Raw genomic sequence first — 24,485 nt, 5'->3', positions numbered from 1 at the left:
AACTATAAAAAAGTGATGAAACTACCTCAAAAATTACTTCTACCCCGATAAGGTGGTAATTTAAACAGTTTTGAAAGTTGAGAAGGTAAGATATCTGGTTTTGAGTTCAAAGAGAAAAATAAGACCACAACTATAGTTTAGGAGGTAAAAATGATTTTCCGTTGTGGGGTCAGGACGAGCACGCCCATTGGCTTGCTAGCAGTTGTCGCTGCTGGGCTGCACGTCCGTTGTGTTCTACAGTATGTTTTGGTGAACGTAATTTCAAACTTTTGATCTCTCACTGTCAATAAGTTGTACAAACAGCTTGTCACGTACTCCCTCCGTATCTAAGTAACTGTCGTTCTCGTTTTCCGAGAAAAAACTTTGACTAATTTTATATAAAAATATTAATATTTATGATACATAATTAATATCATTAGATAGATCGTTGAATCTATTTGCATATTAAATTTATTTGGAGATACAAATGTTGCATGCATTTTATTATATATATATAATCAAACTTACAGCACGGAAAAAAAATGATAGTTATGACGGAGGAAGTACGGAACTATACAACAACAATTCCTTTTTTTTCTGAATATACCCATAGGCATATTCATAGCTACTTTCTTTAGGATGCGGCCACCTTCCTTAAAAAACAATGCAAATGGTACATCAAAGTTATCATTATTGTAATTCCCTTTGCTATTTGCATCAATTTCAAGGGATGCAACCTTAACGTACACTGTTGAACAAGTGGTGGTGGTTACATTTAGGAAAAAAAACATTATGCTTCCAGATGCCAAAATAAATGGGATGAATCTTGAAAAGATGTATGCAACTACTGTTATAAGCTAGAGGCATAACTCCGTAACGGAGCTCAATTATGGTTGTGCTTCACCAACATTACTAGATACTTTTCTCAAAAAAAAAAAACAACTAGATACTACATAAAAAATTGGTTCATTTATGTTCATGTCTCCAATTTCAAAGGGGTCTGCTCCAGACTGCGGTCTGTTCTTCAAAGCTACCAATAACTGCAGATTGCTCTTTGTTGCCTAAAGAATTGACAATTCGACTGTAATAATCTTCAGTACTAAAATCACTTAATACTTCCACTGAACTTGCACTCTGCATGTCAATAACAATCTGACCGTCCATGTCTGTTGTGTTGTTGGCAACAACACTTACTGGCTTCAGCAGCAAAGATGGTTTTATATTCAATCCTTCCACCAGGTAAACAGCACCAAGAATTTCTCCCAGAAATATATCCTGTTATTATGATAACACAAATCCCCAAAAAAATCAGTATTGAATGAACTTATTTCATGATGTTCGGCTGGTGCTTTGCACAGTAAATTTCGGATGGTTTTGGATGATTCAATAGTGTTATGTGAGAGAGAATAAGCTGAAAAAAGCTGAAACAAGCCACCACCTGACCAGCCGAACGCGTTCTTTCTCTTCTATCTCAAAGTAAGGTGGATGATGTTCGCCAGACTTGCTTCTCAGTGCTCGATCAAAGAAAGAGAAATCGAACAAGAGCTGTGCTCGATCAAGGAAAGAGAAATTGGACAAGAGCTGTGCTCGACCAAGAACATGAACATATTTTTTTCTTAAGTATACTTTTAGGCTCTGTTCCAAAAGGCACAAGCACAACATAACTATTGGGGCAAGGGACCAAAATCCCAGCAGAGCTTATTATTGCCTACTTTTTACTGTAGGAAACCCTTGTGGGCACCCGGTGACAGCTATAAGTCTTGTCCTTATCTACTTAGGATAATTATCTAGAGTAATTGGTGGCTGTGTCAGCCCTTATCTTTATCCCTAGCATCTACTTTAGCATCTCTAGAATATGTTGTAGTTTTCTTAAGGCTCAAGCAAGCTATCATGTATGTATCCCTAACCTGCCATAGTTGTAGCATGGCTAATGAAATCTGAAATTCAGCCCCAAACCTGTGTTTTGGTTCTACCAAATGGTATCTAGAGCCTAAGTTCATCTGGGTTCTACCCTTACCCCATCCCAATCCGTCGCCATGTCTCTCCACTACTCATCCTCTTCCTCCAACCGTTCCACCACCTCCAGCATACGTGCTGCAGCAGCTGCAGCAGCTAGGCGCGAGGAGGCGGCGGCCGAGCGTGCAGCAGCAGCGGAGCGGGCGGCTCGCATTGCCCAGGCGGAGCTTGCTGCGGCGCGTGCGGCTGAAGCCGCCCACCAGGCAGCAGCGGAGGCGCGGGAGGCTGCAGCAGCAGCGGCTGCGCTCCGTGCAGAGGCGGACGCGGGCGAGTAGGAGGACTACGGCGCCCGGGCGGGCGCGTTGGATGCAGGAGCGGCGGCTGCTGCGGCTCTGCGCCGCGGAGCGGACGCCGAGCGGGCCTGGGCGGACGCGGGTGGCCTGGGCGGACGCGGTGGACGTGAGGCTGGCGACCGCGACGGCTTCGACAACCGACGCGGGCCGTTTCGACGGACGCCGCCGCGACTTCGACTGGGACAAGCAGGCGGCACGCGACGCCAACGCCTGGCTGGAGCGGGAGGAGCGGCGCGAGGCGCGGGACCTGGGCGGACGGGACGCTGGCACGCGGAGCCCTCACAGGCAGCGCGCCTCCCCTTCCCCGGACTGGCACCGTGGTCGCCGTGGCCGGCCCGGCTCCCCTCCCGTCGTGCAGATCGTCGTCAAGGACGCCGGCGGCGGATGGCTCATGCTCACCAAGACCAACTACGCCAAGTGGTCCATGGTGATGAAGGTGAAGATGCAGGCGCGGCGCATGTGGGATGCGGTACGGTACGGCGACGCCGACTTCGACGAGGATCGGCGGGCACTGGAGGCGCTTATTGCTACTGTTCCGACGGAGATGCACTCCTCCCTCGCGAACAAGCGGACCGCCAAGGACGCCTGGGACGCCATCGCCGCGGCACGCATCGGCAGCGACCGCGCCCGCAGGTCCACGCTTCAAAAGCTGCGTCAGGAGTGGGAGAACCTGGCTTTCAAGCCAGGTGAGGACGTCGATGACTTCGCTCTCCACCTCAACACCCTGATGCAGCAGTTGGCGCGGTACGGCGACAACGACATCGACGAGGAGAGAGCTGTCGAGAAGTTCCTCCGCGTCGTCCCCAAGTACTCGCAGGTCGCCATCGCGATCGAGATGTTGCTGGACTTCTCCGAGCTGTCGATCGAGGAGGTGATGGGTCACCTCAAGGCCATCGACAACTGCGAACAGCTATCTCCCTCAGAGCTGGTCACCATCGGTGGCAAGCTTCTCTTCACCGAGGAGCAGTGGCTCGCCCGCCAGCGGGAGCGGAAAAAGGGGGAGGCCTCGGGTTCTTCAGCTTCGGGTTCGTTGAGCAGCCGCAAGCATCGGCCGCGCAAGCGGGATAAGGCGTGTGGTGGCGCTCCTGGCGGCGCCGACAGCGAGCGCAAGGCTACCCGCAACGACACCTGCAACAACTACGGGAGATCCGGCCACTGGGCCAAGGACTGCCGACAGGCGAAGCGCTGCGGTTAGGCACACGTCGCGTAAGCGCGGGAGGGTGACGAGCCGGCTCTGTTCTTCGTACACGGGAGCATCGAGCCGCACTCCTCTCCCGCGCCGACCGCCGCTGCGCTCCTCCACTTCGACGAGCCGCGGGCTCACGTCTTCCTCGGCAACGGGTCCGGCGTCGACAAGATCAACGGGTGGTACCTCGACACCGGCGCCACCCACCACATGACCGGGCGGCGGGAGTTCTTCTCCGAGCTCGACTCCGGCGTTCGAGGCTCCGTCAAGTTCGGGGACGCCTCTGCCGTGGAGATCAAGGGCGTCGGCTCCGTCATCTTCACCGCCAAAACCGGCGAGCACCGACTGCTCACTGGTGTCTACTACATCCCCGCGCTGAGGAACTCTATCATCAGCCTGGGACAGCTGGATGAGAACGGCTCGCGCGTGGAGATCGAGCACGGGGTCTTGCGTATCTAGGATCGCCATCGTCGCCTTCTCGTCAAGGTGAACAGAGGCCCCAACCGCCTTTACGTCCTCCACGTGCAGGTGGAGCAACCCGTGTGTCTTGCAGCCCGCCGCGACGACGACTCCTGGCGGTGGCACGAGCACTTTGGGCACCTCAACTTCAAGGCCCTAAAGCAGCTCAGCAACAAGGAGATGGTGCAGGGCATGCCGCGAGTCGAGCACGTGGAGCAGTTTTGCGACACCTGCGTCCTCACCAAGCAGCGGCGGCTCCCCTTCCCCCGCCAGGCGAGCTTCCGCGCCAAGGAGAAGCTGGAGCTCGTGCACGGTGACCTCTACGGCCCTGTGACACCGACCACACCTGGAGGCCGACGCTTCTTCCTGCTCCTCGTCGACGACGTGTCCCGCTACATGTGGGAGGTCCTGCTCGACACCAAGGCGGTGGCTGCGAACGCCATCAAGCGCCATCAAGCTGCTGCAGAGAAGGAGTGCGGCCGCAAGCTTCGGGTGCTATGCACCGACAACGGCGGCGAGTTCACGGCGGCTGAGTTCACGGCGTACTGCGCCGATGAGGGGATCTAGCGCCACTTCACCGCGCCGTACACCCCGCAGCAGACGGTGGTGGCCACCGCCCGCGCCCTCCTCAAGCAGAGAGGGATGCCGGCCATCTACTGCGGGGAGGCAGTGATGACTGCTGTCCATCTCCTCAACCGCTCGTCCACCAAGGCCCTTGACGGCAAAACGTCATACGAGGCCTGGCACGGGTGTAAGCCGGTGGTGAGCCACCTCCGCGTCTTCGGCTATCTCGCCTTCGCCAAGGAGCTCAACCACGTCGGCAAGCTCGACGACCGGAGCATGCCAAGGGTCTTCATCGGCTACGCGGGGGACGTCAAGGCCTACCGCATCCTCGACCCTACAACATAGCGTGTCCGCATCTCCCGGGACATCGTGTTCGACGAAGGGCGAGGCTGGGCCTGGGACAAGGCGGTGGACGACGGCTCGACTTCGACTCTCAGAGACATCGTCGTCGACTACGTCCACTTCGAGGGAGCCGGGGGAGCTAGCAGCTCATCTTCACCGAGCTCGTCTACCTCAGTACCCGGCTCGCCATCAGCTCCGACAAGTACTCCACCACCTACACCACCAGCAAGTCCACCACTTGTACCACCGGCTACGCCCCGCTCTCCTACACCGGCTCCCCAATCTCCTGCATCGGCGCCCACACCTCCGAGATCGGCACCAACAGCCTTGGTCCGTGACGAGCAGCGCATGGTGGAGTTCGCCACTCCGCTGTCCGACGACGAGGATCGCGTCGATGCCTACCACGACGACGAGCCTCTGCGCTACCGCACCTTGGACAACATCTTCGGTGATCAGCCCGTTCCTGGACTGGCGGTGTACGACTTCGAGGCGGAGCTGCACCTGGCGCACGAGGACGGCGAGCCCCGCTCCTTCGCTGAGGCGGAGGGAGACGCGGCATGGCGCGCCGCGATGCAGCAGGAGATGGACGCGGTCGAGCGGAACCGGACATGGGAGCTGGCGGATCTTCCTGCCGGCCACCGCGCCATCAAACTTAAGTGGGTCTACATGCTCAAGAAGGATGAGGCCGGAGCGGTGATCAAGCACAAGGCGCGTCTGGTGGCGCGCGGGTTCGTCCAGCAGGAGGGAGTCGACTTCGACGACGCCTTCGCGCCCGTTGCGCGGATGGAGTCCGTCCATCACCTCGCACTAGCGGCCCAGGAGGGTTGGCGTGTGCACCACATGGACGTCAAGTCCGCCTTCCTCAACGGTGACCTGAAGGAGGAGGTCTACATCCACCAGCCGCCGGGATTCGTCATCCTTGGCAAGGAGGACAAGGTTCTTCGCCTACGCAAGGCCCTCTACGGCTTGCAGCAGGTACCCCGAGCTTGGAACGCCAAGCTGGACTCCACTCTCAAGCAAATGGGGTTCCAGCAAAGTCCTCACGAGGCTGCAGTCTACCGGCGGGGCAAGGGAGGCAATGCCCTGTTGGTAGGCGTCTACGTCGACGATTTGGTGATCACCGGCACCAAGGAGGCCGAGGTGGAGTCATTCAAGGAGGAGATGAAGGCAACCTTCCAGATAAGCGACTTGGGCCTTCTCTCCTTCTACCTGGGGATCGAGGTCCACCAGGACAGCTCCGGCATCTCCCTTCGCCAGACCGTCTACGCCAAGCGCATTGTCGAGTTGGGCGGGCTCATGGGCTGCAACCCAGCACACACTCCCATGGAGGAGAGGCTGAAGCTGAGCCGCGACAGCACGGCGAAGGAGGTCGACACCACGCGGTATCGGCGCATTGTGGGCAGCCTTCGCTACCTCGTCCACACACGGCCGGACCTGACGTTCGCCGTTGGCTACGTCAGTCGGTTCATGCAGCGACCGACGACGGAGCACGAGCAGGCCGTCAAGAGGATCCTCCGCTACGTCGCAGGCACTTCCGACTATGGCTTGCACTACCCGAGGTGTCCCAGTGCGGAGCACTTCATCGGGTACAGCGACAGCGACCTCGCCGGCGACATCGACACAAGCAAGAGCACTAACGGGATGCTATTCTTCCTCGGCAAGTGTCTAATCAGCTGGCAGTCGGTCAAGCAGCAAGTGATGGCTTTGTCCAGTTGCGAGGCGGAGTACATCACTGCCACAACCGCTTCGACTCAAGCTCTCTGGTTGGCTCGGTTGCTAGGCGATCTCCTGGGCAGAGACGCAGAAGCAGTGGAGCTCAGGGTGGACAGCAAGTCTGCCTTGGCCTTGGCGAAGAACCCCGTCTTCCATGAGCGCAGCAAGCATATCCGAATCAAGTACCACTTCATTAGGAGCTGCTTGGATGAGGGGAGCATCAAGGCCGGCTACATCAACACCCAGGATCAGCTCGCCGACCTTCTCACCAAGTCCCTTGGGCGGGTTAAGTTCCAAGAGCTTCGCGCCAGGATTGGGATGGTTCAAATTCCCCAGAAGGCGCCACACAAAACTTAGGGGGAGAATGATAGCTATAAGTCTTGTCCTTATCTACTTAGGATAATTATCTAGAGTAGTTGGTGGCTATGTCAGCCCTCATCTTTATCCCTAGCATCTACTTTAGCATCTCTAGAATATGTTGTAGTTTTCTTAAGGCTCAAGCAAGCTATCCTATATGTATTCCCAACCTGCCATAGTTGTGGCATGGTTAATGAAATCTGAAATTCAGCCCCAAACCTGTGTTTTGGTTCTAACACCCAGAACACTCTAGTTCTAGGTGGAACTATGTTATTTCGAGCCTGCTTTTTGTTCACTGTAACCTAGATGCTATTAAACCTTGTTCAAAGTCAATAGCTGTTGAATGTTTGAAAGAAAAATCTGAGGAAAATAAAAAAAAAATTAGGTTGATTCGGATGAATCTAGACAAAAAAGGAAAGAAGCTTGGTTTGTCTTTTGACAGAGACTGAGTATCCCCTTCTTTCATTTGAATAATTGGCAGTCATCCGGATTCTCTAGGACTCCCAGTAGGCAAGTTCAGTTTGAAACATGATGCAACATGGATTTGTGAACCATTATGGAGTTATATATATATACTATGATGTGAAAAAAATGCTCAGCATTCGCTTGTTTGGCAAGATTAGTTGTAGCAGAGGAATATAAGGAATTAAAGACATTTACCATATGGTGGTAAAGCCCATGCTTCTGCTGAAGATCATGTAGTGAGAGCAGCAATCGGTGCACAAAACTTGATTCTGGAGTATGATCAGTATGCTTTAGAGCTTGAAGGATACATTCAAAGGAGGCTGCTTTTCTTTGAGAGCTAAGAGGAATAAGTGTGATATCCAGAGATGACTCCAGGACTGTTTTCGCAGCTAGTGGATCAAGAAACATATTAAACTCTGAATATCTATTTGATGGAACAGTAAACAAATTTCCCTTCGAATCATTTTCATCTCTGATATGGCCTCCAACAGCGTAGACCTTCTGCATAGTGCATACCTTACATTTGCATTAAATACTTGAGTGAAAAAAATTGAAATTAGCACCAAAAGGTATCAAACAGCTGACCTCTATTACAGAACTCGAATTCCTGTCAGAAAGCATGATATTGGCTAAATTTGTAAGAGGTCCATTGGTAAGAATAGTGATCTTCTCACTTGGATCAAGCTGCTCTTTGATAGACTGCCAAACTTCAAAAGCCAATGGCTGCCGAAGTTCTGGATGGTCAGTGTTTCTAGGAGCACCATATTTTACTGAATTTTCAGCAGTATACCTAAGAATGGAAAGCAGAAAATCGTAAGTATCTAGGCCATGGGCGCTAACTTATATGCTGATTAATATGGTGCCTACAAAAAGATAACCTTCTAGGGCTTCTTGGCAATGATCGAGCTAGTCCATAGAGAGTGTCTGAGTCAATAAGTCCTCCACTGCCTTGGGGAATAATACTGACATATTCGCAACCAAGACTTGGAGTTCCTATTGCAGTGGTATTACCACGTCCAACAGGAATGTCATCATGGCCCATCATATGTAAAATGTCATAAATGATATCAATGCTTGCAACATTGGCCCACCCATTGCCACTGACCAAAATCCCCTGTAACCATTATAGTTTAATTGCATTCATCAAAATAAATACAAAACCAAATATTTAATTGCATTGAAGCATAACATTGTGCCATTCCCCATAATTGTACCTTCAAATCTATTACTTCGGTAGGTGCCTTTAAGAGGTATATAAGGGAGACAAAATCGCCGGGACTCATGTCCATGTCAATAATAACAGGTCTCCCCGTTTTCTTGCTTTTCAATGCTGGCTTATTAAGAACCTCTCTGTAGAATGGAAATTGTGCCTTAATGTCGAAACGGCCAGAGTTTTCCTGAAGGTTTAGTGCCTGCAGGTCATAGCCTAGTTATAAGAGTAGGCTGACATCACATAAAATGATTGCTGACAAATGCTTGGAGCAACTTTTTTGGTTTCATAGATAACACTGCATTTGCATTAGGGCCTTCATATAAAACTTTGTGTGACAGAATATCAGTTACTAAAGAGCAGCTGATCACCAAAGGCCAATTTGCATGCAGAATTGCAGCGCAAATTGACGTTTCACATAATGTTCCATTATTAGGAGACTACTGATCACGAGACTTAAGTTTAGTATCTATTATTGAATGAATCAATGAAAATAAACGTTCAGCACTGTGTTGCAAAAATACAAGCTGATGGTGTAAATTCTGCTAATGGTAAGATGATGTTAAGTAGTTAGGGAAGTAATTCCTGATCTGTTGGCAAAGTGGTAATTATTATCTTAAAGTGCTAAGTGCTGATTTAGGTACCTTTGGACTGAAAAGTGAAAAAAAAAATCAAAACTCTGTCAATGATTTACAAATTACAACTAATGATATATACATGTAAAAATAATAAAGGGATGCAAGTGGCATGTTGTGATACATAAACAATTGAGCTTATTAGATCATTTCAGCTTTACATACTAGAAACGAAATTGATCAGAAAGAACGGGTATAATGCAAAAAACATGAGTTGTGAATCTTGTGACATGAGCGAACAGGCAGAATAGCTTACCTCTAGGAAGCTCACGAAAAACTCCCTGTCCAGAGGGCTATTCTTATCCACGTTTGGCTTAGCTTCTGTAGCAACACGAATGCAGGCTGCTTCTGGGCTGGAAACTTCCTTAGTGTATCCATCCTAAGAAAAACAATTAATCAGTGTATCCTTAGACAGTAGGATTTATTCATACATCTTATTTACTTGCAAAATGGAAGAGTAACTTGTCCAATACAAAATAGTAACATTCGTACCATTCTCATAATGCATTCTTCATAAAAGTTATGTATATTCAAATCAAAGAATTATAATATAATTATGTTTTACTTTTACATGTTATCTCTGCCTGTCTGGCGACATCATAACAAAATAACAGATGTATGTACTGAGGGAAGTTGACAGAATTTCTATGAAGTTAACGGATATCAGCAATAATTTTTCATCAGGAAAAGAACTATGCAGCTGTCCATAATAACTATTTGGTAGCCATATAGTACCTCGCATCTTCCTTTATTACTGCCCTTGACACGACAGAAGCTATCTGTAATCCCAGTTTGAACATGACCACTATGAACTCCAACCTTTTGAAGACCAAACTTGGGAGTAGTACGACCGTCGAATAATGGGTTTGAGCCATCATGCACACCATATGGTTTGTTTGAAGTTACTACTGTAATGTTCATATATTCAAGCTGAGCAAAATCGTTTCCATATTTACCATTCTTATCATTGCGCATGCTGGAAATGGCAACACCAGAGGTAAAAGAATCCCACATAAAATAGCTCTGAACAAGGAAATACAAGAAGCATGAATAAAGAAAAACAAGTAACAGTGAAAAAGAAATATGTACCAAATGAGATGGAACAAATTACAAGAACCTACTGTATAGAATTCGTCATTGAACCATGTGTCACGAGCCATCTTTAAAGACTTGAAGCAGTATTGCGCCTCATAAGTACTTTGACGACGCTCAAATTCATCGAAGAATTCTTTGTTGATTGGAATTGTATTTGTCGCATCAAGAGGAACAAGAGTAATTGGTATGCCAGAGTGAAACACCTGATGAGGTTCATATGTTAGCTTCTTTGAAAAAAAAAATCCTTTCATGCCACTGATAAACTCCTCAGTCCACAATCTACCACAAAATAAGTCATGCTCCCTTATTGGCCATCATTTCACAAAATACATATCCTCCATACAATCATTTTGTTAATTTAATGGTCAATGAAAGCAAGCAAAGATCATTTATTCATTTTGCCACTCATCATACTTCCTGGGGAAATATAAGAAGGCTATATTACTGATAGGGTCCTAATGATACATTTCTCTAATAGGTCCAAGTGTAGGTGTGAGAGCAAGAAGAATGACATTGTGGCATCATAGTGAGGCCCATCTTATTTTTTTGTTCTGATTTCTGGGAAATGATGAGGGAGGTAAAAATGACCTGTATGTATTACTTAATAGCTAAACTAACAGTGAAGTGATGGCAATAACATGGAAGGGATGCAATTTTTGCAAAGTAATGGGCTGATGGTATAGAGGGGAGAACAAGTTATCATGTGGCAGAATAAGCGGTTATCCCAATGGCGTAGAAGCAATTTTCACTAGCTGATTAGCTGATCCATTAATTGATATGGAATAATGATGAGCTAAATACAGATTCATGCAAAAACGGGTGAATGGCCCGATCGCGAAAAAAAAATACAGATTCATGCATTGTTTGTAATTAAGCATGCAAGCTGAAGCATACATGGTATGTGAGAGTTTACAGCGCACTAAAGCATAAGACAAGTAACAAACTAACAAGTGACAATAATCCACACAAACATTGAGAGAATTAGAGTAGACAAAGAAAAAGATAAACGAGGCATGATTTTGCCTTTGCTCCAAAGAGAACGTGCTACAAATGCCATAGTGGATTCAAAGAAAAGGGGGCAAAGCTAAGAAATGCATATATTCAAATGAAAAAAGAAAATCCACTTTCAAGCATCAATAAAAAGGGTAAAACAGGTCATATCTTCCAAATCTAAGGTTTATACCTGGTATGCGGCGAAAGGATCTCCGAATATGTTGAATTCTGCATTTGGGTTGGTAGAGTAACTAGTAAACATGTTACCATGGTCACCACACTGCTGTGGCGTACAACCTGTAGAATTTTTTGGACAGCAACCTGTAGGGTTCTTTGATCTCACTCCACCACCCATAATGTATATGTGCTCCACATTTCTCTTCAGGTGTGGATATGTCATGAGAAAAATGGCGAAGTTTGTGTGTGATCCTATGAGAAAGACTGTTGTAGGGCCAGCAGAAATTGTGTCTATCAATACTTGTTGTGCTGTAGGTTGCTGAAGTGGCACATATCTTCTGTGACCCTGTTAGTAAAAACTATTAATCTAAGTAGAGTGCATGTCTTCCACAAAGCAAGTTATCACTAAATATTGCAAGTAATATGCCTAAAAATGGTTTTCATTCCACCTCATGCCTAGTTAGTGCAGACTGCAAATATAATTGTTCAGCTGCTTTTGACATTTAGATGCACTGTAGATAAATTCCCACTGCTCAGCTTATCTTCAAATTTAAAACGAATCAGACTCCAGCTGAAATATAACTAATTTCGAGACATTTAGACGCATTGGTAGGTTCTAGTGGACACCCTTCGATCTTTTTAGTTTTTATTACAATGTGCTTTTAGTTAAGTATATTAAAGGATCATGGAAAGGTCAACATACAAGGAATCAACAAAGAAGATAACAAAAGTGATACACTACCTGTGGAAGGAAGCCCTTTCTGATTCCATAGTTTGTGTCCACATCCAACCGTCCACCACCTTCTAGTGGAATAGCTTGCCTGTACCGGCAGCCTCCAACCGTTGTCATGCCCTAAATATTAACATAAATATTAGTATCTAGTATCTACTCCTAGTAATTAAACTAGAGAATCACAGCCACAGGAGAACTGATTAATTCTCTAGATATCAAAGTTAACTAGCCCTCTCTACACTGCATTGTTACAGTGGAAATTAATGTAAAAGGTTGGTACCTGATCAATCAGTGGTAAATAACCACCGACATTTGGATATATGGTGCCTGAGTCTGATATTCCACCATCACCACCGACACCAACTGGGATGTCATCACGACCCATCATATAGAGCAGATCATACATATGATTCACAGCATGTCCAGCATCACTCCACACATTTGCATCGATGGTAACTGCCTGATTATGTTAGCAAGGAAAAATATGGGTATGTTTTATGTATAATGCATTTTAGAACAATTGGACTACACACAAAGTTGCCCCAGCTCTAAAGTTTATCTTGGAACAAGACTGAAGCAGAGATAGCGATATAAAACAGTGTCTAGGGTCCGATAATAGCAGCACAACCTTTAACGAGGGTAGCAGAGCAAACAAGTGAAACAAAACAAAAACACTCAACTCACATTGGCACCCCTTACCCTTAGCAAACCCATCCAGACTACAGCCAGGTCTGATATCAACACGGCACATAAAACATGAAAGCGACATTCCTGACTACTGCAATTGAGATGCAACACGCTTGCATTGCCTCGAATCAATAGCCATTCTCTTCCCAAACTTGAAGGTTCTAATGGCATCAGTACCCTGAGCTCGCGATTAACTGCTCTTCCAGGAACACAATGCACCTGTATTGTTGTTCTTAGGCCGAACTACAAAGGGATAATCATTGGAGCTCTATCGCCATCTCATCAGAAATATGCAGAATCCATCAGTGCAGTGGATGCATTGTCCTAGTATGGCTGGATCCCATTCTGATTAACTCTGAGACTCAAAAGCACAAGCACTAAACTTGATATTTCAGCTGACATTTTCTAATCTGTCCTGTGGAGCTCGGTGAAGGCTAGAAGTGACCTTGGTTTCTTACCATTCTGCCTCTTCACCCACCGGCCACTGCCGCGTCCCACCTCGGCGGTCGTCCATCCGCGGCCGCTCATGGTTTCCGCGGAGGAAACGCAGAGGGGACGGCATCATCGCTACCCCTATTCGCCTACCACCAAGGCCGCGCCACTACATATGGCGGAGGAAACGCAGACGTCTTCTACAGTTCTACCTCCGTTCGAGGACTAGCTTTGCCCTAGCTAGGTCTCGTCCCCCACGGCGGCCCGAAAGCGCGGCCACTGGCCGCTGGCCGCTGGGTATCGGCGGCGCCACGCCCCCCACCTTGCCGGATCATCAACGAGCAGGCCATCGGAGACCAAAGTAGGTGCCTGGGCCGGTTCGGGAAGCCCAAACTAAAGCCACTGTTTAGATTCAGGTTTCAATGGGAAAAAAAAGTCCATGTGACTATGTGAGGCCTCAACTATCGTGGATTCGTGGTAGTCGTCAGTTTTTTTCCCTACATAGTTTGCTTCTTAAGACAAAGCTTTGAGTTATAATAACTAATTAGAGGTTTGCCAAAATAACTGTGGACCATCCATTTAGGTAAATGTGTATGGCCATGATGACCAATTACCTCCTAGACCAGAAAGTAATTGAAGAAAAATATATTTATATATTTTTTATCTTAGAAAATAGGAAATTTTAGGAAAAATATACTGTGATCATATCCAACATGCATGTGATTTGTGATCTAGGATCCCAACGTGATTAATAGAGAGTAATGGTCCATGAAAATCTTTAGAAATGAAATATGCTTTGTATAAATAAAGACAAACAGAGGAAGTGCCATTTATGGAGCCTCTCCGCTCGAAATACCGAACTTTTCCCTTGCACTCTACTCTCAAGTGTGGTTTTATTTTTTTCTTGAACGTGCATTAGCATGTTTTTTCTACCCTACTCATTCTATAAATTATTGGGGGAGTTCTATTTGTGCTCCACTCTATAAGATGTTCTTAATATGAATGTAATTTGGTTGTGAAAAAATGCAAAGAAGAAATTTCCCTATTCTTACAAATTTTGAATATTTTTCATAAAAAATGTTTACATTCTACAAAGGACATGCAATCTAGGTCACCTAGCGTAGTTGCAGGATTAGCTAAGTCATTGATGTGTATTTGGCATTATTAAAAACAGGCTGAAGTCGATATACAAGCTAGGACATGATGCAAGCTAGGTCACCTAGCAGGGGTAGTTGCAGGAGTAGCTGTTAATGGGGACTGATGAAACAGACAAACTATCACTATATTTATTTTCTCTTATATATATATTATCGTGTTAGTCGTGTGGTCAACCATTGGATCACTTATTCGCTTGTATGGTCTCCTCGCGTCTCGCGACACGAAACCATCTCTTGCGATTTTGCAAAGGTGGGGCGTGCGATTTAATTTGCAATCTCCTTGCTCTCGGAAACTTCCTGTCGTTGCAATTAGACCCTGTTTGTCGTTGGAATTAGGTCCTGTTTTGGAGCCCTCTAGTTTTTACCAGTTTTTAAAAACTAGATGGGATCTAAATAGGTCAGTTTTTGCTAGATTTTTAAAAATCAGGAAGCTGTTATACTCAGCTTTTGCTAATTTTTTATGACCCATAGAGTAAAAAATGAAGTCAGATTCTTAAAAACTGAGAGATCCAAACACTACACCAGTTTTTGCTCAAAATCTAGATTTTAGAAGCTAGGGACGAAAACTAGGTTTTAATCCAAAACTGATCAAACAGGACCTTAGTGCCGTTTCGAACTACCAAATTAACCAACAGCTAGCTAGTTATATCTATATTATATCTATATCTTGCTCTCAGAAACGTTAACTACTATATCTGATGCATGTCCTTTTCCTATTTGCTTTGATTTCTAATTTCAGATAGTTTTCTTAATTTCCTAATTTTAGAGGGAAATCAAAGTTAATTTTTCATTACTAAAAAAAGTTCCCATTGCTATTGCTATCTCTTAATACGATTCGGGCACCAAAAGCGGGCACCCGATACTGCCACGTCACCTGTTAACCCGCCAGCCATTCGATCGACCCGTCACGGAATACTGACCGTCCGATGTGGGTCTGATCGGGCCTCTCACCCATCAACCCGCAAACCTGGTCACCCACGAATCGTCGTGAACCCGGGCCGACGCTGGCTTCCTTTGGCTCCTGCCTCCGCCGCCGCCACCGGTCCCGTCCCCTGCCGAGCGCCGTTCCCGTCCCAGGCCGCACCGCCGAGCTCCACCTCGGCGGGAGGCCCCGACGTCCTCTTCCCGCAGGCCCGGGCCCGACCGTGCCTCCGCCACGGCCGCCACTGCCACCCCGCCGAGCACCGCCCCCGTCCCAGCCGCCGCCCAGGCCGCGCTGCCGACCGTCACCTCGGCCCCCGCGCGAGGTCGCACCACTGCCACGCTCGCTACGAGGGCGCCGCACCAGCCCCGTCCCCTCCTAGCCCGGAGAGCAGTTTCCAGCCGAGCGCCGCCTCCGCACCCGTCGAGGCATCTTTCATGGTGGGGAGCACGATCAGGTGGGAGGAAGGCCTGGCGGCTACGGATCTGGTGGGATCGGATCGAGGCTATAATTCATCACTAAGGACTGGCTCCTCAAGCATTGCACTCATGTCCCGGCCACTGTCGCCGCGCTCCGTAGTTCGCCTACCGCCATCGGTCATCGACCCCGACACGCAACCAATCGCACAACTTGAGGCAACGACGATGGAAGCAAAGCGCGGGACGACGCCTAGCCTGAGTCCGTGTAGGTGCTGCGCTCCACGCCTTTGTCGCCAAGAATCTCGCCAACTCATACGTCTACTACAGCCGGCGGAGGTACATCCTCGGGGTGTTTGATGAAATGGCCGTTCGCAATGCCGTGAGTTCAAATTCCTTACTTGCCTCCGTCTCCTCCATTTGCTTGAATAGGTGGCCAGCCAGCTAACTATCACGACAATGCTCCCTGGACGGCGCGAGCCACCGGCGATGGCGTCGGCAACTGGCGTGGCAGATCACTTCCTCATGTCCTTCTCCTTCCACGCCCCCCATGCCGAGGAGCGCCATCAGGGACCATCTGCTCTGAGCCAACGCAAACAACCAGGAGATTGAACAAGCGCTCAAGGTGAAGCCCTACCCCACTAATCCTTGTTTTTCAGTAAAAATGAGATGCTATTATTTCAAGTGCATAATCAAATTTTTACCTGAAAATGTCCCTGAGCGAGTAGTTATCTGTGATTCTATTTTCTTTCACGCTTTTAATTTAATGGATGGTCGCAGTCTACACTTCTTTTCTTTGTGCCTTTTGGATGATGTAGGTATTCAACTGGAGAAACGTATTAGCATATGTTTTTGAAGTGTACATTAATTCACTGTTTGACAATGTTTCCGGGAAAGTAGCATTCGGAAGTGTTCAAATAAAGATTTGATTTTTGTTCACTTTGGACTTCCACATTGTATTTGTGTGCGTAGAACTAGAGAAACGATGTAGAATCAATTCTCTGCTCGACAATGTTGTGCCTGTTGGCCCTGGTGAGCCAAGTCAAGCTTGCGGCTGATAAAGAGTAAGTGAACCATTCTTCTGTGCTTCAGAACGTTGTGCTATTCTACTGCTGCCTGATTAATCTCTCAATTAGACACCATAATATCCAAACTGTCGTAACATACAAAATCTCTTATAGTTGTATTAGTTGTTGTTTTGTGAAACCATCCAAATATGCTGAATAAACGTAAACCCGTGATATGATATGGAGTCATGGTAGCGATTGTTTTAATTGTGTCAAATATTGTATGGTTTACTGCTTGGTACTGCATTTCAACCATGCTTTTTGTGACTAGACTAGATTAAAAAAATGCTCTTCCTTAACCTTTCGTTGCTAACAGGCAACACAATTAGCTGTGGGTCACAACAACCACATCAACTGGCTATTAGATTTGTTTACTGCAATTTCTATTCTTTCTCTGGTACTTATCCAGATCATGCTCAGGGTGTCTGCCTCCATGGAACAACGCCACCTCAAATTGCGTGCAATCCTCAGGAGTGGGGAAAGAAATCATTTCCATTTTTCTCTGAATACCAGGAGGGGGGCACACACCTAAAAAACAAAAAAAAACTAAAGCTCCTTGCTCCAATCTTTCTTGCGTGCGTTCATAGAGAGGTTCTTTCTTTCTTTTGTGCCGTGGTCGTTGGCTAATTGATTTCCATTCTACATATGGAACAGGATGCGAACAAAATGTGTTGGAGATTAATTGTTGTTTTATGGATTTCAGTGTGCTGATTATGTTTAAGTTTTTTTGCACGTGGATTTCATCCCCGTATCCTAATTTAGGCATATGATATTTCTTCTGTTTGATAGATTTTCCATGCCCTACTTGCTTGTAGCAGGGAATTGTTGATGAGTGGTTTGATTATGAGAAATCGGTTTTGTGCTCCATGCCATGACTCCATCCAGGGGCCAGCGGTGGAGTCAGCAAAGGGGTGGCTAATGATGTAGAGCATCGGCAAGCAACTCACCTTCAGCTCATTACCTATGCCAAAGAGATAGTAACAAGCGTTAAGTGGTGACCGTGATTTCTAAAGATTGACATCTGATCTCATACTAAAATTGAATTTTTGTCCAATACATACCAGCATCTCTAGAGGAGTACCGTCAAGTGTCTCATATAGGTTGTAAAGTATCTGCAGCCTTTCCTGCTTTTTTATATTTCTCAAAGAGCACAAACTCACTATAGAGTTCAGAAAAAGATACAATATATCTACGTACAACCACATTTTATACGTGGATCCTACTTTTTTCATGTAGTAATTTTTAAGGATTCATCCTACCAAGATTTAATGCGATTCTAATTATCTATAGGAAGGAGGAATACTCCATCTCTTTACCTTCTTTGAAATGCCTCCATTTTTGGAATATCATTATGATTGATATATTAATGAGAAGGTGATGTAACAAAGGAAAATGCATTTTGTTGTATATAAACCTTCATCAACCATAGTCCTTTTCTCTGAGAGTGATATATAAATGGTGTTCCCATTTCCTCCTTTTCAAAAATAAAAGATATGTGTTAAAAATTTATTAGTCTTGCAATTAACAATGCTTCTTTTATATTTTGCGCCACTAGATAAGTAAATAGATACATTAATGTGAATGCAGTCCTTTCTATTCCACGTTGACATCGCGCGCGCGGGGGGTAGCCTAACACTGGCAGCTGCACGGCAACGCCACGCTTAGTTTGTATTTTCTACTAAGACCAACATTTTGGTTTGACACTGATGACTATATATCGTGATCGTGACTATGGGTAGGAGGCCACTCATGTGGTGATGTGAAAACACTACTCGTGGCATGTCCTATCACTATGCCATAAACGTGCAAACAAGACAGTAATCAGAGACAGGACAATAGCACGCATCTGTAAATAATAATTAAAGACGGGGCTCAACCATACGCGAGTGACGTCGCCAATATTATTGGCTCTTGTGGGTTCGGGTCTGAGCTCGCCAATTATCACAAGCGTGCCTTCACTGAAGCTGGTGGAAACACACCTATAGTATACATGTAGATAATACTCCCTCTGGGCCCATTTCATAGGCGCAATAGAGAAAATTCTTGATACCAAGATGAGTAGGAGGAGGTTGTGCACGCGATTAACTGCAGCAACAATTGTGATTAATTGCAGCTCTCGCACCCCCATGATGTGATTCACCATTGGCTGTTTCTTGTAATGCATGCATGCATGCCCAATGGTAGAAGAAAAACTAGTAAATGCGAATAGCACGAAGCGCCGCATGCAACAATTTGGTGCTCGGAACGGCTGCGGCGCCTTGCATGCTGGCCTTTCTGAAAAACGCTGGACCGCCTTAGAAATCGGTCCGGAGGGAGTAGTATGATAGACAAACGACACCATTGGCCAAATACTCCCTCTGTCTCTGAAAGAATCAATTTCTGGAGTTGCCTTAAGTCAAAATTTTTAAACTTTGACCGAATTTCTTTAAAAAACATTAAAATTCATGATATCAAATTAGTATCATTAGATTTATCATAGAATATATTTCTATAAGGTGTTCATTTTATGATATAGATGTTGTTACTTTTATCTATAAAGTTAGTCAAACTTGGTACTGATTTGAGGAATTAATTTATTTAGGGACGAAGGGAGTATTCTAAATCGAGATAGCATTTATTTGGTCAAAAGCTCAAAGGGTCGATGCTCCATCACTGTCTTATCTGCATCTATCGAGTATTAAATTATATTTGCTTTTGAATAATGACACAGTGCCATGCGTCAAACAAATAAAATCATGATTTGTTTTATTTCATACCCATACACACAGATTTAATTATTCATTTAGAAGATTCCCCCTCTCTTGATGATCGTACTATAGAAAGGGTACGGTTTGATTTTTCACTTAAAAAAGGGGAAGGAGAAGGCATTGGGAGTATAACCCAGGCCAGATCGTGATCGATCGTCGCTCCCATTTGGGAAATGGATATTTCTCTCGTTGACTCTCTGATCGACTCTCTGTCGGGAACTGGGAACGGAAGTGCTCTGTGCCTTTATGCACACGGAAGTGCTTTGTAGCTATCCAAAAGTTTCTGTAGTGAAAACTAAGCACGGAACGGTTCATTGAGAGATCGATGGACAATGGTACACGCAAACATCAAAGAATCTCTAGCAAAAAAGGTCACAAATTCACAATGATAGACCTGAAACACTCATCTCTGCCGATGATCGATCGGATGATGTGATCTCGCCACTCGCCAGCGTCCAATCATATCATCCTGCGGTCGTGGTCCCTCTACGTCGTCTAGTCGATCGTCTACTATACTAGTCTATAGGCAACGACAAACGCGGCTTATTTGTTCCGACGTGCACCGATAGAGATATGGATGGAATCCAATCAATTGCCACTTGCCACATGCCGGGTCTAAGCTAGCGCGCACAGTCGAGTCGCTTAACGCACGCATCATGTACTATTAAATAAGAATCAAAGCGTGCTTATCATTTTCTTGCTCTCTTGGAGAAAATTGCATCGTCGTCGTCCTCGCTGCTCCGGATGCAAATTAAAGCTACAAGGACGGACGACGACGGACGAGAAGCCCAGGCGCTAGAGGGACGTACGTACCTTGAGGTCGAACTCGGAGCGGTTCTGCTTGAGGATGTAGAGCAGCGCGAGCAAGTCGTCGGTGTCCATGTCCGTGTCCACCAGAATCCGATGCGGCGCTGCCGCCTCTGCCGCCGCGCCACCGGAGATGGCAAAGACAGTCGTGGTCACCAAGGCCACCGCCAGAAACGCCACGGACGTCGTCGTCCTCGACGGAAGCAACAACACTTTCTTCATCCTCCTGACTAGCTACCGTACCGGGGCGGTAGTGTCGTCGTCCGTACGCCGACGAGCGACGAGAGAGGCTGGCTGTGGCGTATGAGCGGTTGATCGAGCGCACATATAGAGAGGGAGGCCGGGGAAGGGGAGGACGGAGGAGGACAGCCTAGGGCAGGAGCGGGGCTGCGGGGCGACAAGAGTACACACGACGGGGGCCGGGCCACGTTATCTATCGGGCGCGTGCTTTGTCCTTTCAGTCTCGTGAGTCACTGCTACTGACTACTGTGCTACAAAATCATGGACCATCAATCTTTTGCCGGTACGGATATACTAAGAGCCGGTTTGCTTACTGTAAAGTGTACAGTTAATAGCTGTTAAAAAATAACTGAGATTGTATTTGAATCCTCAGCTAATAAACTAGCTAATATATTTTAATTACCTACCACCTGATTAACAATTAGCTATTAGAGCATGTTTCGATGAGTTATTAGGGCTAACTATTAGCTGGGCTAAAAATTTATTAGCTCAAATTTACTGAGGTTAGCCAATTAGTTGGCTAACAACGTACTAGTTGAAAGCTTGGTTAATAAATTAGCCCACCTATTAGCCACCTCTATTTGAATGGACTAAGACAAATTTTCAGTTAGCTAGCAATCAACCTTTAGTATCCAAACAGGCTCTTAACTGATTTCTCATATAACTAACATGGTTAATAGTCAGTTGGATAGATCCAAACAAGATCTAATCCACATACACGAGCGAGCAGATTAAAACACCAACCAAAATACTGGTGCAAACCAATACTCCCTCCGTCCATAAGTCTCCATCGTCTAAGCAAAAAAAAAAAATTCTCCATCATATTAGACCGGGACCATGGGTTTGGCTTCTCGTACGTGTTGCGCATTTTGTGTTCATTGGCTGCTCCTTGTCTGCATTTATTGCTCCTTGGCTGCTTATTGGCTACGACTCCTTGGCTGCTCCTTGCCTTAAATACAAATCGGCGTTGTTTGCTGCTTCTTGGTCATTGTGCCGAAGACTAATACAATGAAGACTTATGGACAGAAGGAGTACATAATAAACAAAAGGTATAGATGGCACTCCCTCCATCCAGAAATGATAAGTATATTTAACGGGAAACCATTTAGAGTAGATTTTAACCTTTAATCTATACATAACTTGTTGAGTGTCTGTCTATTGTTATGGGTAAAACATATGTATAATCTCATAATATATGACGACACATGCAAAAAATAAAATCTCATAACATATAATATAACCAATATTGAAATTGAATCAATATCTGGCAATCCCCCGTTTAGTTCACCAAAAATCCAAACTTTGACACTATGCAAAAAGAAGATTTCCTGTCACATCAAACTTATGGTACATGCATGGAGTACTAAATGTTGACGAAATCAAAAACTAATTGCATAGTTTGGTTGTACTTTGCGAAACGAAATACGGCGCCTATTCGGTGCAACTAAACATGGCCCTAAGTGCACTGACGGAACCTGACTTGCCCAGGACAACGACTGCTGCAGGTGCTTGTGAGCCCGCATGTTACTTGGGAGAGCTGATTGTGCTCCTTTGTCCAGAGTGCACAGTTTTTTTTTTTTTTTTTTTTTTTTTTGCGAAAGACAAAGTTTATTTTTTTTAACTTTAGAAAAAAATCCAAAATATAAGCTATGTCCATATACCCACTAAACTATCGTTTGGTTTGGTTGTTTACCCTTCTCAATTATTTCAGTCGATCCAATTTACTTGTAAACAAGATTTGCCTTTTCTTTTTGTTTCTCCACATTCAAGTTTATTTCTAATTTCTAATTTTATGAGGGGATAGCTAGCACCATAGTTTATATTTTAAAATATGTCATAAATTTATATCATTATTTTGGTTGGTTAGGACGTATAATAATAAATTAAAACTAGAAATACAAATTGTATTAAACATAATGATATAAAATTCATAATGTATATTTAAAAAATATTTTATGTTGTCCACTATCGCCTTATAAATTAAGAAAGTAAAATTCAACTTATACGTATAGAAATGAAAAAGACAAAACTTGTTAAAGGGTAAATTGAAGATTGGAATAGTTAAAGGGAGTAAATCGAACTAAAAATTAGTTTATGGGGTTATTTGAACATAAACGACACTTGGAGGTATTACTTTGAACTTTTTTCTTTACTTCTCATATTCTCATTTTTATCTTAGTAGAAACACATACTCTCTTATATGCACAAACACTCATTTATAAACTTAGGCACACAACTCTATCCTTAAGAGCACCCACCAGAACACTAAGCTGATATATTTTAGGCAAAACTTGTTCTTGCATTATGATTGGTTGGCTTTCAAAATTTGCCAAACCAAAAATTTGGAAGCCATAATTTTGGCTATTATTTGATTGGCTACCAAAATTTGTCAACCTCTCACATTTGGCTTGCCAAATCCATGGCAACTTTTTTTTTACCTAGCTTTGGTTTGCCAAATCTTTGGTACGGCAAATTTTGGTCGCAAACCAATCAAGCTCTGAAAGTGAACTCCATTTGCTGGTGGACTCTGAAAATGGAGCGATTTACCGATGGACACTTTTATTGTTGTCAAATTCCCTCCTAGACACTACACCATATAAAAATATTCATTTCTTGCCTAGAAGGAGAGAGAACAGAGGTGAAATGTCGTTTTTGCCCCTTTCTTCTTTCCCTCTCCCTTTCTTGTCTTTCTCCTTCGCACCTGATCCAGACCTGGCCCGTGAGCAACGCCAGGCCGTGGAGCAGTTTGGGAATGTTGCTCTGCACCTACTGGTTGCTCTCCCCGACCTTGTCTACAATGTTTACTAGGCCACAGAGAAGGGATTTGTTTACTTTGAGTGATGAAAGTTAGAGAGTTATTTTTCAGCTCCAATACTCTATTCTCTGGAGTACATTATAGGTTATTTGGTCATTACTGTAGTAACAACTATTCATAATTATATGAATAACCACATTGAAATTTCTTATTGATTTCACAGAATGCATTGTTAATTTGTTCGACTGACTCTTTTGCAGCTGCAGCGGCTGCGTGTGTGAGACAACAACAGTAGGTAGAAAAGCAATAGATACAGCTGCAGCACTGCAAATAAGGGCTGCCGAATAGGCAAAAGAGCTAACTGGATGAAGCATCATGTTTATTGTTGCGCCTAACTGAAGATTCTGCCAACATTCAGAGATCACACTAACTCTGATTCTGCAAACACTCAGAGATCACACTAACTCCATGAGAATTTTGTCTTAAGATTTTTTAACAGTTTTATAAATGACTCCTGAAACACTTCGTGGTTGACTAACTGAAAGAGCAATAAAGCAGCTATGATTATTCAAAGATCCCAGTGACTCACTGAATATTCGACTTTGAAAATTTCTGATTAATTTCACAAAATACTCTGTTAATTTGTGATTGACCGAAATATTTCTTTCTTTTGGATGATTTCAGGAAGTGGATTTAAAAAATGCTACCTGTGAAGTTTTCAAATCTTCTGAACAAGGGTAGATCTGAAGTTCTGAACAATTAAAAGATGATAATTTCACTTAGGATCTCTAGCAGTAGATCTAGGGTTCGTTCCTTTGAATACGGGATGAACATAGAAGAAAGAACGGAGAGATGAGGAGAGAGGTGGTGGAGTTTAACCTGAGCCCTCGGAGGGAGTCGTGGAGCTAGCCATCTCAGCTTCGGTGATGGAGGCAGCACACGGGCAGCGACGGGTGAAGTAGAGGTTGCACGGACGTCGATGCAGTGCGGTCGGGCGTAGCAGTGACGACGGCGAGGATCAGCGGAGCTTCCCGTCGC

At 45.4% G+C, this 24,485-nt stretch overlaps 1 protein-coding gene across 4 annotated transcripts; it reads right to left on the bottom strand.

Annotated features, from left to right (window-relative positions):
- Positions 1-669: 669 nt before the first annotated feature.
- Positions 670-20,866, bottom strand: LOC136511796 (nucleoside hydrolase 3-like). Of its 4 annotated transcripts, XR_010772854.1 has the most exons (13): positions 20,459-20,866; positions 12,498-12,677; positions 12,227-12,337; positions 11,498-11,830; positions 10,341-10,517; positions 9,955-10,242; positions 9,476-9,598; positions 8,589-8,786; positions 8,253-8,488; positions 7,960-8,164; positions 7,683-7,875; positions 1,418-1,524; positions 1,152-1,254 (listed from the first exon to the last, which is right to left on the bottom strand). XR_010772854.1 is itself a non-coding variant. In XM_066505818.1 (12 exons), the coding sequence occupies exons 1-12, from the start codon at positions 20,672-20,674 to the stop codon at positions 970-972; spliced, it is 2,658 nt and encodes an 885-aa protein (XP_066361915.1). In that variant the 5' UTR covers positions 20,675-20,866; the 3' UTR covers positions 670-969. The 4 variants fall into 4 exon arrangements, 3 of the variants coding, with proteins under 3 accessions (XP_066361915.1, XP_066361916.1, XP_066361917.1); XM_066505818.1 differs by lacking the exon at positions 1,418-1,524 and having other exon boundaries at positions 670-1,254; positions 7,570-7,875; XM_066505819.1 differs by lacking the exons at positions 1,418-1,524; positions 20,459-20,866 and adding an exon at positions 13,363-13,652 and having other exon boundaries at positions 670-1,254; positions 7,570-7,875.
- Positions 20,867-24,485: the final 3,619 nt, after the last annotated feature.

This window comes from Miscanthus floridulus, chromosome 16 (assembly GCF_019320115.1).
Source record: "Miscanthus floridulus cultivar M001 chromosome 16, ASM1932011v1, whole genome shotgun sequence".
Taxonomy (NCBI): Eukaryota; Viridiplantae; Streptophyta; class Magnoliopsida; order Poales; family Poaceae; genus Miscanthus; species Miscanthus floridulus.
This window is presented reverse-complemented; position numbering and strand designations above follow the sequence as displayed.